A 15847-nucleotide genomic window follows, 5' to 3' on the forward strand; every position below is an offset into this window, starting at 1 on the left:
GGTAGGGGTGGTGCATTCAAGCCCCTTTCCCACCCTTCCCCCTCCAGTCACAATGAACCACCGGCTCACCTTCATGCCTATCCCTGGCTGACTCAGATCATTATCTGAGTCCAAGTTCTGGCTTCAGCAACATGTACTGGTTGCATGACCTTAGGCACAACCTCTGAGCCTCAGTTTCCTCATATGAAAAATGGGGCAATGAGACCTATCTCCTAGGGCTGCTGTGAGAGTGAAATGAGAATAGGTGTCTGCCCCTGGCACTCTGCACATGGGACCATGGGTGTTGTTTTTCCCTCTGTAACGTCTCCTCTCTCTGCTCTCAAGACCCAGTTGTCAGCTGGGGAACCTGGCCAGTCCTCAGTTGTGGCCTCAGGAGCCTAGGACATGACCCTGCAGCTTATGGGCCTGTCTCCCAAGAACCACAGCAGGGCCAAGCTTGTCTTGCTCTCTCCTGGGCCCAGGACCTGGCCCTCAGTGAGCCAGCGGAGGAGTATCAACTGAGTAAGGTACTGACTAAATCTCTGAATCCCAGAAGGACACCATCTCCACATCCTGACAACCACCCCCCATGTTCAAACAGAATTCAAGGTCCAGAAAGTAAATGATGCTGTGAAAACAGCACTGGACTGAGATTCCAGGGAGCTGGGCTCTGGACCAAACTTGGGCAAGTCAGTTTCCCCATTTGCACAGTGGGGAGAGGATGGAAGCGGATGGTTTCTGAGGCCTCATCTGGATGTTCCCTGAGGCAGTTAGGATGGTGTTGGTGAGGGGGAAGAATTCTGAGTCAGATAGACCAGAGTCTGACCCAGCTATGCCTTCTACTTGCAGCATGATCTTGGGCAAGTTACTGAGCCTCTCAGCCTCATCGTCTTGATCTGTGAAATGGGGCTGATCCTAGTCCTACTTGGGGAGTGGGGAAAAGAAAAAGGGCTTCTGTGAGGATTCAAGGCCCGTAACAGCACCTGGCACATAACAATGGTCCAATACACTCTGGCTTATGTTTTATAGGGCTGTTATTGTTTCTGTTGTCACTTCCTACCAGATCCTTTCCTCTCTAGAAAATAAACGTCCTGGGGTCCCCAGCTTCCATTCTCAGTTTCAGCCCCGTGACCTGTGCTCAGCCAAGGTGTTCTGGATAAACTGGGCTTTTCCTGGTTGCCCACACACACCTGTGAAGAGGGAAGTAGAGATGCCAACTGCAGCCGTGGGTCTGACTCACTGGCAGCCTTGCCCCCCTGGAGCCTGCTTTGTGCACACAAGTCCTGCCCTCTCCTGCAAAAAGTAACAGCAGAGGCCACTTTCCCTGGACACAGACAGCCGGGCTGTCCATAGTAGCAAATAAAGCACCTTCACACCAGTTGTCTCTGGATAGGCAGCAACTCGCTCTCCCTCTTTATGTTTTGTTCTGATTTCCACTTCCCAGGTTGGGAGAGGGTACAGAGAAGGCAGCACCTTCTGCTCAGCTGGAAGAAGCCAGCATCAGGATTTGAATTCAGTCCTCAGCTCTGTTCTTTCAGGGGTCTCTGGAGCCCCATGCCCAACTCCTCAGGGCTCCCATCCAAGGCTGATCCACTGTTGTCTCCCTTGGCATGAAGGAGGCCTTGGGAAAGGCTCCAGCGGTCACATGAGACCTGGAGGGGGTGGCTGGGACTGCATCCAATCCCTTGCCTGGAGGTTAGGAAGCTGAGATGGCCAGAGCCGGATGCTGTGCCTGAGTAAGATGACATTCAGCACCTGCCCTTGGAGCATCAGCTGGCACAAGCAGACGGTGTCCGCAGCCTGACCCTGTACACTTAAACTACAAAGACAGGCAGGGTGTGGGGGAGACAGCCACCCGGTCCTGGGAGGCAGCTCAGAGGCTATGCATGGTCCACTCAGCCAGGCTTCAAATACTGTCCCTGCTGTTTACCAGCTGGGTGACCAAACAAGTCACTGAATTCCTCTGAGCCTCTGTTTCCTTATATGTAAAAAGAGTAAATTACAGTACCCACTTGACAGGGTGTTATGAAAAACATTAGATGAAAAAAAAAATTAAATGAGTCAGTACACGAAAAATGCTTAGCACATTCTTGGGCAGTGGACTAGAACTCAGTAATACTGACTGAGAAGCCCCAAACCCTTCTGAGATGGTGGCTCCTTCCCTCCACTTTGCGCTGTGGTCCAGTGCTCAGCAGTGAAAAAAAAGGGAAGGCACACACACACACACACACACACACACACACACTGTTTACATGACAAAATTTCTGTAGAACTGTAAACAAATCTTTAAGTAAAATCCTATTTTTCCATGGAGTGGGACTATGGGGGGATTTTAACTTTTACACTATATAGCTCTGTTTATTATGTTAATTTTATACTCAGAAAAAATAAAGATATTTAAAAATTGCTACTGCTAACTGTGTGCCAAGCACAGTGTCAGGCACTTTTGATACGACCTCCCTAACCCTTTCGACATCCTTCCCATGATGGTCATATTATCCTTATGTTAGCAGGTGGAGGCTTAGAGAAGTGAAGTGATCTGATCAAGGACACACAGCTTATCGGCAATGATGCCAGGATCTGACCCCAGTATCGGAATCTTGGGTACAAAGCCATTCTACTTGGTAGGTCAGGGAAACCTTCACAGAGGAGGGGCTATTTGAGCTGAGCCTGGAAAGCTCAATAGTAGGACTTCTCCAGGCCTGGGTTCTCAGCCTGGTGTGATTTTGACCCTAGGGGATATTTGATGAAGCCTGAAGGCATTTTTGGCTGTCAGAGCTTGGGGTGGGTCATGCTACTAGTACCCAGTGGGTAGAGGCCAGGGATGCTACTAAACAGCCCACAGTGCACAGGATTGCCTTGCATAACATAGACTTGTGTGTGTGAGCGCTCAGTCACTCAGTAGTGTCCAGCTCTTTGAAATACCATGGACTGTAGTCTGCCAGGCTCCTCTGTCCATGGGATCTCCCAGCAAGAATACAGGGGTGTGTTGCCATTTCCTTCTTCAGGGGATCTTCCCGACCCAGGAATCCAACTTGCATCTCCTGCATCATCCTATATCGGCAGGCAGATTTTTACTATTGTGCCACCTGGGAAGCACTGCATAACATAGACTTATCTGGCCCCAAATGTTACTAGTGCCAAGTATGATGTAACATACTAGAACTGTCATTTATTGAGTGCTTACTATGTGTCAAGTGCAGTACCAACTTCTGGCCAATGTCATCTTATTGAATTCAGTCCCATCATTCCCATGCTGTGAAGGAGGTTCCTGAGGCTCAGAGATGATAAGGAACTTTCCTAAGGTCACACAGCCAGAAATGGTACTGCAGACTTGGAGCTGCCAGAGTACAAAGCCAGAGCCCTTTACCTCTCTGCTCTGCTGCGTCTAGGATTTATAATAAATGAAAATAGCTCCAGGCTAACTGTTAGGAGGAGGGGAGGTGTGAGGAGACTCCCGCTGAGCCAGGAGTAGCCTCCGCTGGCCTCAAGGCCTTGAGAAAGGGGAGGATCCTCTCCTCCCTGCTCTGCCATTTCCCCATCTGTCAAAGGAAGTTTGTACCAGATGATCTCCAAGGCCCTGCTGGCTCGGAGTCTGTTATTCTCCAGGAGAGGGGCCCAGCCCAGGCCTCAGGAGCCCTGGGGACAAGCCACCAGCTGCTGGGAGAGGAGGGGGTGTGACAGACAAGCCCAGTCTCATTTCCAGTGCATAAATAGCTAATGAGCCCCACTTCCCCATGAACAGAGCCGGAGTCATGGGGAGTGGCTTGAGCCTCACCCAGCAGCTTACTTCTCCACGGGGGAGGATGTTTCTCTGCCACTTTCTTGCCAAGCCCAAAGGAGGTACCAAAACAAGACCTCCTTCTCAGGTGAGAGGCAGCTCTGGGCAATCGCCCAGCTGGGCACTTGAGGTCTCATATGTAAAAGGAGAAAGGATGGGAGTGCGTGCTGACCCAGCCTCTAACCTGTGCCAGGCATCTCAATAGCAGATTCATTTCAGGTCAGCCTCATGAAAATCCTGGTAGGAAAGAATCATTCTAATGCCAGTTTACAGGCGAGAGCCTGGAGGCGTCCGTGAAGAGATGTGCTGATTAGACAGACAGGGCTGAAGGAAGGTTTGGAACCTAAATGTGACTGACCCCAGGACAGTACACTAGAGGGTGAGTGAGTAGCAGTCTTATTTTTCTTTTCACCCAAGAATGACAGTGTTCCAATAAACGTTTGGAGAAAATATATGTTCACTTTCTCCTGCCTGACCCAGGTCATGGAACAGACGACAAACCCCTACAACACCATAATTTGGATTTGCTGGTTTGCAGACATGGGATTCAAATGTTGGAAGGGAGTTCTCCCTAGCTAGAAAGTCAGACAGGGAGAGGTGGGGCTGAGCGGCAGGGACGGGATCTGGCTGGGGTCAGGCTGAGCTTTCTAGGCTGGCCCTCTCACTGTCTGGCAGTGTGACTTTGGATATGTCGCATCACCTCTCTGGACCTGTCTGCACATCTACATAATGAAGAGGATGGACAGATGGTTTCAGACAGAGTCCCTCCAAACTCTTACTACCTGCACCCAGTCCTGTCCAAGCTTCTCTCCTTCTCCCTGTTTATGTGACTTCATAGACGGGGAGACGGAGACACCAGAGCCTGGCACAAGGGGTTCTGAGAGTAGAGGGCCAATGCCATCCTTGTGCCAGCTCCCAGAGCCCCCAGCCCTTGCTCTCCATCCCCAAACAGCCAAACTGAAAGGGAGTCAGAGGTGGTTTGGGGATTAAAGGAACAAGGAGCAGATGAGGTGAACACAGGGTCATTTCTGCTGGGACCAGGGTATCTGCTGATGCAGGCTGGCTCACAGAGACTCATGTATAAGGGGGGTGACCCTCTACAACAGGGAAAATAGTCATTTAGCTCCTGCTTAAGGAGTCAAAAACCTTCTGCTTCCAAAGGCTCTATAGTCTGGGCCAACTTAGGTCAGGGCTAGTCATTCATTCAACCTTTACTGATATGCGCTGTGGGCCAGGCCTTGGGCCAGGCTTTAGGTCCACAGATATGATGACTAAGAGACTGTCCCTTCTCTTGGGGACTGTGTGCTAGTCTGGTATCCTGAGGCCAAAGACACAAGGTTTGCTAGATTTAAATGGTTTAGCTTGAGAAAAAGATTCCAGGCTCACAAAAGCTTGGGAATCATTTTATTAAAACAGCAAGATGGGTTTCTTTGCTACAAGATTTCTCCAAGCCTTTAATATGCAAATGTACACTGAGAATTCTCCAAGGAGGGTATAGAGAATGTACTTTATTTCCTAATTATAGCTAATCTTGGAGCACTATTTTAATACTTATTTTTATTTATTTATTTGGCTATGCCGGGTCTTAGTTATGGGATGTGGGATCTTTAGTTGCAGCGTGTGGGCTCTAGTTCCCTGACCAGGGATCAACCCCAGCCCCCTGCCTTGGAAGTGTGGAGTCTTAGCCATTGGATCATCAGAGAAGTTCCTGGAACACTATTTTTTAAAAATATTATATTTATTAACAAAGACTGCAGTGCTAATGCTATTGTTTTGGAGTTTAGAGAAGGCTTACACAGAGAGGGCATTTGAGCAGGGCTTTGAGAGTTGAACAGGAGTTGGTCAGTGAGGATGTGAAGGCTGCAGGGAGATCAGGTACAGTCCTAGTCTGACTATGATCAGGCTACCCTGCATGTACTGTTTCACATAGTCCTCAAGATCCTGATGTGGGCGACAGAGCTAAAGAGGTCACTAAAAGTCCCTGGAAACTCCTAGAGGTCCATTCGCTCTCTTTTCTTGAATCACCTCACCTCAGGGTCTTATTACCCAAATCTTGAGTCTGTAAGTACTATCCTCACTCTCAATTAGCCTCTACTGTGATTTCAACTCAGAATGATTTTTTACAGTATCTGAATTAGATCCCAGTCTTAGACCCTCACACACCTTGCCCTAGCCCCTGGCACCCAAATCCACTCTCTCAGCAGTTTGCTGACCCTCATTTAGACCCTCTCTTAGATTTAACCCTGACCTGCCCAGTGATCTAGCCCAAGTACTGATCCTCAGGTCCTGATGCATACCTGATTGAATCCCCAAGGTTTTTGTGCCCCAAAGCCTGCAGCTCAGCTACAATGTCTAGTCCAGACTCATCCTCGGACGGCGGCCCCACCCCCTGTCCAGTCCCGACCTTGTTCCCATCCCCCACCTGTGTCTTTGTCCCCACCTCAATCCTGAACCATTCTTACGTGGGCAACGTCTCCAGGTCCTACTCTAGGACCTCCCATAGTGGCCCTGCCTTTGCCCAGCTCTGATTCGGCCCCGTCCCCAACCTTGCCCCAGCCAGTACAGCTCTGATCCTATTTGTCCCCGCCGTCCCACTCCATTGGTGCTCTCTCCCCCAGCCATGGACCCACCGCCGGCTTCAGTTCAGAGACCCAGCCTGGAGAACTCGGCTCAAGGGCCCACCCTCAACACCGCCTCCTCGCCGCGGCCCCGCCCCGTCCTAATTCTGATAGGGCCCTGACCCTGCCGGAGGCCCCGCCCTATGGCAATTCTGACTGGGCCCTGCGCGCGCGGTCCAGCCCTGACCCCGCCCCCGGCCCCGCCCCGCCCCGCCCCCAGGCCGAGCGAGCAGCTCACCTGCAACTCCTCGAAGGCATCATCGATGCCGGTGACTTGGTGCTGCTCGTGTAGCGCGGGTTCATCGCAAAAGAAGCAGAGCAGTGCGCGGTCCGTGAGGCAAAAGAGCTTGACCTTGTCGTGTGCCTGGCAGGGTCGCGCGGCCCGGCGCGCGTTGAGGATGGCGTCCAGGGGGAAGGCGCTGTAGCGCTCCACGATGTTGGCCAGCTTGAGGCTGGGCGCGAGCGCGGGCTCCGCAAACGTGCGCCGGCACTCGGGGCAGTCGCGGGCGCCCTGCGCCTCCTGCCTCACCCAGTGCTCGGTGATGCAGCGGCGGCAGAAGTAGTGCTCGCAGCCCAGGCTCACCGGGTCCTGGTAGATGCTCAGACAGATGGAGCAAAGCAGCTCGTCCTTGAGACTGCATGCCATGGCGCCAGGGGCGGTGGAGCGGGTCCCCCCGAGATGCAGGGGGCAGCGGGGAGAGCGCGGCGCTGTCGGGGGCAGCCTGGGAATGGGTGCCAGGAGCAGGCCCGGAGAAGCAGGAGCTACAACAGAAGGAAGAGGTGTTATCCGGGAGCGGGGTAATGCGAGTAAGAGGTCCGGGGTAGAGACTATCCGAGAAGCAAGCCCAGGAAGGTGGTCTTGAGGTAGTGGGTGACCCGGAGCGATGGGTGCTGGAGGGAGAGGGCCGTGGGTGTCTGAGGGAGGGTGCTCCTAGCAAGCAGCGTCTAGGGAAGGGGGCAGTCCCGAGGGATGGGTGCTGGGAGAAGAGGATCAGGGACGGGGGCGGAGGCCTTGGGGGGCTGTAATACCAGGATGGGTGCGGTGGGGGGAGGGGGAGAAGCTGGGGATGGGGAATTCTCGAGGAGGGGGAAGAGCCGTCCCTCGGCTGTGCCTGGCAGAGGAGAGAAGGGGTGTGAGCAAGCTCAGCTGCTCGATCCCGGCCCCAAGACCAGTCCCCGCGCGGCCTCTTACCCGGCTCAGAGGCCACTGCTTCGGTCCCAGCGCAGCCTCTCAACCCGGAACCAGCCGAGCCAAAGCTGCCGGCGGCCTCGGCTCCCTCCCCGCCCCCGCGGGCGGGGACCCAGTGACTCCGCCCTCGCGGCGGGCGGGGGAGAGGAGGGGCAGGGCCCGGACTCCAGCCTGCGAAACCCCTCCCCGCCCCCACCATTCTCCAGCTCCCAGGGGTGCGAAAGCCAGCTCTTCCTTCAGGGTCTGCACTTGGAACAACATCCAGGTCTCGCTTGGCGTCCCTGCGGCGGAGGTGGGGGGTGCGGGTGGGGGGCGGGAGAAGTGGGCCCGCTAATTTGAGAGGATAAGGAGTATAGGATCTTTTTGGATCATCAATGTGAAGATTGGTGAAAAATAATATTTTGTATTAAAACAAATACAGGTGTGTTGTTTAATCTGCGTAGAATACAACTTTTGCATAAAATGTAAAGATAAAACTCGAGAAATACCCTGCTTGCTTAGAGCAAGTTCAAGATCCTCACACTTCTAAGCCCTGGGGTCCCATTTCCTCTTCACTTTCTTAAGCAGTGCTAGTGGCGGAAGTTGGAAAGTCCTGGCCCTGACTAATATCTGACCCGAGGAGTTGTCTCCACTCAGCAAGCATTCCTGGAGTGCTATAGTATGAGTGCTGTATTGTGAAGAGGGAGAAAGAGTAATAGGAGACCTGGTCTGCATGCCAGATGGAGAGGGGATAAGGGATTTCTAGGCAGAGGGGGCAGCATCTGCAGGAGCATGGAGGTGTGAAAGGGAAGGAAAATTTTGGGGAAGTGTGAGTGATTCTCTACTGTTGGGATTGGGTGGAAAAGGGACTAGAGTGTGGTGGAGGGCGTTGAGGGTCTTGCTGAAGGATTTCCTGAAAGCATTGAGCTTTCAAGCAGGGGACTGACCTGGTCTGAGGTGGGTTTCAGGAAGTCAAGGAGATGCTTATTATCCCATCAGCAAGATGAAAGCAGACTCTCTGATTTGCCCACATATGTGCAGTGCTCTGTGGACAGTGAAGGTGTGTAGCTCAGTAACAGTAGCAAAGATGTGGATTTCAAGAGGAGAGACTGGGCAGCAGTGGATTAATGTCGTCATGCCTGCAGGTGATGAGACCTGAACTGGCGCCATGACAGTGGGTAAGGAGAGAAAGACAGGGTACTGAAGGTATAGACACTCTGAAATTTTGTAATGGATTGAACATGGAGTGAGAAAGAAGGAGGCATGAAGGTGGCTCCCCCGTTTCTGGCTCCTCCAGCAACGTCTTCACTGGCGTTAAACTTTATCAAAGCACTTTAAGAAAACTTTAAGAAAAACTTTAAGAAAAAGCTTGACATTTACCCCTCTGCTATTTATGTGTCCTCCATCACATCCTTACCTGGTTTCATGTCTCCATCATTGCCAGAAATAAGTTGGTAGCTCATGTAACAACTATTCATGGATTTTTCCTTGCAGTCAGAGCCCTGATTTTGTTCAGGTGCGCCCCCACTTCCCCATGTGACCAAGGGTTGGCTGACCCCAGTCCAGTTCTAGGAATAAGTCCTGTTCAGTCCAAATCCATCATGATGGTTACATTCCTCTTGCCAGTGATGGCTTAGGTTTGGACATATGATGCAGGTCTGGCCTTAAATACCAGAGGGGAATCTTGTAGCAAGGAGACAGCTTCTGCAAAGGGTCTCTTCCCTATCAAAACCAGTCTGCCCCTTTTTCTGGATGTACTTGTATGTGTTTGGTGGTGATATTTGGAATTGCTCCCAGTCCGAGGATGCAGCCAATACATGACAGAGGCAGGGAGAATCCTGGGGAAGAGGAGCTGGTACACTGATGGAGAGTCTAGACTTTTGGATATATGAGACGGTCCGTCTTATTGCTTAAGCAGGTTTAATAGCACTGTGCTTTCCCTTGGCAAACAAAAGAATCCCAAATGATACACTGATATGTACCTTCATTTTTTTTACAAAGAGGGCAGGGTCTAAATTATTGAAGCACTTGAAATGAAAAAAGGCTTGATGATGGATGAAGCAGTGGGCTTCATTTATTCAACATGTAATCTGTCCTCCTCTTCTATAGCAATATAGTAGCTGGAGAAAGGATGAGTCTGCTAGGTACCACATTTTCCAGCTGCTCTTGCAGCTGAGTGTGGTTTTGTGACTAAATCCCTTGTAATAAAATATAATAGAAATAGTCCTAAGGCACGTGCTCTTCTGTGTTCCATTTCCTCTTCCCTCATGGTGTCTCAGATGGTAAAGAATCTGCCTGCAATGCAGGAGACCTGGGTTCAATCCCGGGGTCAGGAAGATCCCCCAGAGAAAGAAATGGCAACCCACTCCAGTATTCTTGTCTGGAGAACCCCATGGACAGAGGAGACTGGTGGGCTCCATGGGGTTGCAAAGAGTCAGACATGACTGAGCAACTAACACTTTGACTTTTCATGTTGAAACACAGACATGTAAGGAACCCAGCTTCAGTAATGCTTCAATGAGGCTGACAGAGCAAAGATGAGGAAGGAACCTGGGTTCCTGAATAACTGCATAGAGTGGACCACCCACCAATGTGGACTAGAGAGTGAGAAATAAACTTCCACTTTCTAGAAGCCTTTGTTTTTGGGACTCTGTTGTAGCAGCTTAGTCTACCCCATGCTACCCTATAGCTGTTTTTAGAAGAGGCTTTGATACTATTTTATGCTATTGTCTAAATCTTTTCAATAGCTAAGTTCCTCTTAATCTAGCACCAGTCTCTTCTAAAGAGTATAGAACATGGTTTTCTCTGGCTGAAAGTTGCAGTCTCTTAGACCCATCACAATTCTTTCCAGCTTTCAATCTTTTTGCCCTTCGAGTTGTTGTTCTTCTGAATTTACCCCCATTTCCACTAAGATACTGGGCACTACACTCCTGCAGACTGTTAGTTATATTTGTTTGGCAAGTCATTGCTCTTTCTGGATATGTTTCTCCAACCTGATGTGGCTGAGAGGTCAATCAAGACTTTGTGATCCTGACTGCAGGGTATGCCACCCACTTCTATTCATACTCTAAAGAATAATATCAGGAGTTAAAATTATTTTTCACGCTATCCAAGAGATGTTGTTGAGTGATTAAAAAAAAAAGGGAGAAGGAGACCCCATAAACACAGATACATGGACACAGGCACATGCAGCCCTATGCATGCTCACAGGCATTTATATAGCAAAAGTCTGTAGACCACTATAGCAATCCTAACTGTGTTTACATGTAGGCTAGGGTGAGGGGGACTTTAATTATGACACTGTATAGCTCTGTTTGCTTGTTGTTTAATTTTATAATCAGAAAAAAAGATTTGCAATACAGTAGAGATTGGCATTACATTGTAAATCAACTATACTTCAATAAAAAAAAGACACAGTTGATTCTCATCTTCATGGCTTCTGTATTTGCAAATTTACCTGCCCCTCAAATTGACTTGTAACCCCCACCCCCAATCAACACTTGAGATGTTTTCATTGTCATTTGTGGACACACACAGGCCCAGGGTAGCAAACATTTAGATTGTCTGATACACAACAGAGGTGGAACCAATCTTCTTGTGTCAGCTCTCATACTATCAACTTTTCATGATCTTTTCAGTGCCACTTTTTTTTTTCTCACTTCTGGGTTGTTTTGTTGGTGATTTTGCTGTTTTAGAATAACTCCCAAGCATGGCACTAAAGTGCTGTCCCGTGTTCTCAAGTGCACCAAGGCTGCGATGGGCCTTGGGGGTTGGAGGCGGTTGGGGGAGTGTGTTTGATAAGCTTCATTCAGGCATAAGTTATAGTGCTGCTGGCCATGAGTTCAACATTAGTGAATCAACAATATATATTAAATAAGGCATTTTTAAACAGAAACACACTTAAAACAAGGTTATGTATTGATTGGTTGACAAAAATGTGGTCAGAGGCTCCCAGGAACCTGCCTCTGTGTTTCCTCAAGGGGCAATGATTCAACATTCCCTATTTCAGTCTCTGCAGCGACTTAGTGGAACATAACTATGTGAATGTCAAGAGTCACTTGTACTTAAAGTTGTGTCTAACAGCAGTCATCAATAGGAGGTACCAAACTCCATGCCCCTTTCCCTCCAGGTAACATTGGCTTGTGGACTTCCTCAGTGGCTCGGTGGTAAAGAATCCGCCTGCAAAGTGAGAGATGAGGGTTTGATCCCTGGATTGAGAAGATCTCCTGGAGGAGGAAATGGCAACCCACTCCAGTATTCTTGCTGGAAAAAATCCCAGAGGAGACTGGTGGGCTGTAGTCCACGGGGCTGGACACGACTGAGCCCCGGAGCTCAGAGAATGTGTAGCACACCAAGCAACATTGGCTCAGGTCTGTCAAAGGGGGAGCGGTGAGAGGATGAACGTGGACTGGGCCGCTTCTGTGTGTCAGGTGCTTGGTGTCCATGACTTTTATTTAATCCTCGCAACAGCCCTCCAGACTTGTCCTTTTTCTCCCCCTTTGCAGATGAGAAAACTGCAGCTCAAAGGGGAGACGTGACTTGCCTCAAACCAAAGCAAGTAAAAGGCACAGACTTTTCTACCCCCAGATACTGGAGAGAAGACTCCACAGTTGTGCATCTTGGAACTGGGTCACATCTGGGCCCATAGCTCTATCCGATGGTCTTTATAAGCTATCCGGCTAGCCTCCCTTTCTCTTCCCTTCCCCACCACACCAAACCTTTGCCTGTTTCCTCAAGTCCCATAGACATGCCCCTGCTTCTTTCTCAGTGGGGGACCTTGCATCCCATACTAGGAAAAAAGTCCCTCCAGGGGGCCTTCTTAGCATCCACTCCCCTTCAGCCTGTATCCATCCTTTGTGCAATGAAGCTGAGTGTAAAATAAACAAATGGAATGAAGTCAGTGCATTTATAACTTGATTTATCCTCAGCTCCTTTCCTCTAGTCTGAGAATGAAGTTGCCTTAATTCTTCCACCTAGGCCTGGGTTGGATCCTCTCAGGCCTCCTCTGGGATCTGACTCCTTCAGTTCTCTGCTTCTCCACCCTGTATTTTCATTTCTTGCCTTGGTGTTGACTACTTACTCTCAGCCTATAAACAGGCTGGAGTTTCTCTTAAAACAGCCCTCTCTCCACTTCCCCCATCTTGAGCGACCACCTCATTTCTTCTTGCCTTTCTCTAGCGCAGCCTCTTGGAAGAATTGTCTGCCCACCCTCCCCTGCCATTCATCAGCCACGGCAGCCTGGCCCTGCTCCCCACCATTCCCCCGAACTCACTAATAACCTCCTAATTGCCAATTAAAGATAGCTGCTAATACATAGCTGCTGCGGCAGAGAAACAAAACACAGAGACAAATTAAGAGAAACTTTGAAATATTCATGATTGCACCACCCAGAAAGAACTATTGTTAATACTTGGCTTATATCCTCATAGGCATTTATCACACATAAACACACACATACACATGCATACACACACACACACACACACACACGAGGAAGAAGGGAAGAGGGAGGGGGAGAGGGAGATTTTTTTAAATTAAGGTAATTCTTAAGAGAGAGATTTTTTTAAAAATAGAAATGAGTTCACTCTCTAAATCATTTCTTCTCTTGAGCCACATGTGTCTTTAGCATAGGGCCTTCCAGGAGCTGACTTTGAGAAAACAGTTCATTTGGGAGGTGTTTTTAAGTAACACTACGGAGAAGTGGGAAAGTGATACAGGGAACAGGAGGAAGCGCCCTATGGCTGTACTATTAAGCCAGCTAGCACAGAGGGCAAGTGACAATTTCTCCTGCAGGGAAGCCTCTAGGAAGCGGGGAAAAAACATGCCTCACAGTGATCCCACCCCAAGGACGAGGGAGCTGGGTATTTATACACCATCGCTGAGTGTTGAGCCTGCTCCCCAGTACTTGTGACCTGTGATGTATATAGTCAGCTTCCTGCAGTTCTGGGGAGAAGATCCCTCAGCCACAGTACACATGCTGGCCCACTGAGGGGGCTGAAGGATAAGGACACGGCAACAATAGTATCTGTGACGGCCCTCCTTCTTACACACTCTCAGATCAACTAGCACCCCACTTCAAGTTTCACGTCCTGCCCCTGCTTCTTCAGGATGGTGACCAGTCTTTTTTTTTTTTTTTTTTAAGACAATAGGAGGATTAGTGGAACAAGCCAAAATGCCACTGCTGTTGTTGGTCCTGAGATAAAGTGATGCTCATCAGCTTCCTTCTCTACCACCCATTTTGTTTTTATTTTTTTCTACCACCCATTTAAAAAAAATGTATTTGGCTATGTCAGGTCTTAGCTGTAGCACACAGGCTCTTCATTGTGGCATACAGACTCTCTAGATGTGGCACACAGGCTCAGTTGCTCCATAGCATGTGGGATCTTACAGCTTGTGCGATCTTAGTTCCTCCACCAGGGATTGAATCTGCATCCCCTGCATTGCAAGGATTCTTAACCACTGGACCTCCAGGGAAGTCCCTCTGCCACTCATTCTAGATGCCTCTCATCTGAGTCAGCTGGGGTCACTTACTCCTGCCAGTTCAGTGATTCCTTTCTTTGCCTGCACTTTTCCTGACAGGAGAAGCTCAAAGTTGCCAGGAGGCATACATAATTTTAGATTTAGTAAAAACCATTATGGTGGCTTCTGGTAGGAGTGTTCTCTTACCCTCTAGGAAATAGGATCTCTAGTCTAGCAGAGCCTAAGGGTTTGGGGATAGGAAGCATAAATTTACCAAATGGGGCACCAGGAATAAAGGTGAGAAGGGCCACTTCCATGGTTCCCAGAGCTGTATAGCTACTGATCAGGAATACAGCAGTAATGGCTATTGGCTGAAGGTATATACCAAGGACAGCATTTTGACCCTAGCTTCTAGCTGATGCCTTAGTTATACTTTCAAGTGATTATCCCAATATTTTCTGAAGATGGCAGCTTCTGGTTGATATGGTAGGACCAGTGGTTAATATGGTCATGCCCACTTCCTCCATGGTCATGTTATTGGGGGATCCCATCATGATAAATTAGACACTCTGGGAACCTTCAGATAGTAATGCTAGCCAAGAGATTATGAACGGAGAAGACAAACCTGCATCAATCCCAAGAAGTCATGGACGAATCATGGCCCCTCTGGGATGGTTGGGTTCTTTTTAATCAACCTCCGTGTTGATTACATGGAGCCCTCAAGGGCGCCATGTGCCCTCCTTCAGGGGTGGTACCCTATCAAGTACATCTGTCTTCACTCTGACAGACTGAGCACGGGTAGTAGTACCTAGACTGGCTTTGGTGAGAGGGAGCACATGCCTTCGGGCCATGCATGGCTTCCATCCTTGCTGCCATGGCTATTTGGTTCACCGGCCGATTGTGTATGCTCTGAGGTTAGAGGATGGCTCATTTCTATGCGGTGAACTGTGCTCTCTACCTGCCTATTCCCTGCCTCCTCTGCAATGGGCACTGTCCAGTAGACACTGAAAGGAGCCTGAGATCCATACATTCTGTAATTTCTCTCCGAGGTCAATCCACAAGCTGCTTCTCCAGATTTCCATAACTCCAAGTTTTCAGTCTTGCCCTTTGCAGGCTCCTGATTAACCAACCAAGCCATCACCACTGCCCAGGACTGACCTTTATGTGCAGGCCACCTCCACTTTTGAACCAAGTTTAGAACTCCAAGGTCTATCAGCGATCCCTCAGATCCCTGTGGGTCAGGGGCCCTTGGGAGACGTTCCATCCACTTTGCTTCTGATGGTTAAGTGCTGCCACCTGGCCTCTGCTGTTCTTTTTTTTTTTTTTTTTCCTGCTGTTCTGGAATCCCACTGTCACACCATTAATATAAACACTACAGAGTCCAGGTGCATAGCATCCTCCCGTACCATCCTCAGCTTAGAAAGGACAGCCACCACTGAGCTGCTCCAGGGGGCCAGTGTCCCCTTCATAAGCTCATTTCCAGTGAGTATCAGTGAAAGCAGCTTGTTGGGAACATCTCAGCTAGAGGGTCCTCTTGTTTTAGGTAATGCTTTTCTTCTAGGGAGCCTGCTTCTCTGTACCTTTTAACTGCTTCCTCCAGTTCTGGCAGTTCATGTGTTGCTTTATCGCTGATTGTAGCTATTTTTTCTGTCAGTTGTTAAACTATTGCCTAAATGCTACATGTGCGTGCTTGCATACTTGCTCAGTCATCTCTGACTCTTTGCAACCCCATGGACTGCAATCTGCCAGGCTCCTCTGTCTGTGAAATTTTCCAGGCAAGAATACTGGAGCGGGTTGCCATTTCCTCCTCCAGGGGATCTTCCTGACCCAGGGATTGAACCT

General features: G+C 49.4%; 1 protein-coding gene across 2 annotated transcripts in view; it reads right to left on the reverse strand.

Moving 5' to 3' along the window:
- Positions 1–7665, reverse strand: part of TRIM62 (tripartite motif containing 62) — a 36391-nt gene extending 28726 nt beyond the window's left edge. The window contains exons 1-2 of one of the 2 annotated variants that reach the window (XM_043445189.1): positions 7571–7665; positions 6617–7140 (exon numbers count right to left, since the gene is read on the reverse strand). In XM_043445189.1, the coding sequence (XP_043301124.1) occupies positions 6617–7024 (408 nt within the window). In that variant the 5' untranslated portion in view covers positions 7025–7140; positions 7571–7665. Of the gene's footprint in view, positions 1–1537; positions 2254–6616; positions 7141–7570 lie in introns of those variants that run through there. The other variant, XM_043445190.1, reaches the window with a different exon arrangement.
- Positions 7666–15847: the final 8182 nt, after the last annotated feature.

The sequence above is a fragment of the Cervus canadensis genome, chromosome 24 (genome assembly GCF_019320065.1).
Source record: "Cervus canadensis isolate Bull #8, Minnesota chromosome 24, ASM1932006v1, whole genome shotgun sequence".
Lineage (NCBI taxonomy): Eukaryota > Metazoa > Chordata > Mammalia > Artiodactyla > Cervidae > Cervus > Cervus canadensis.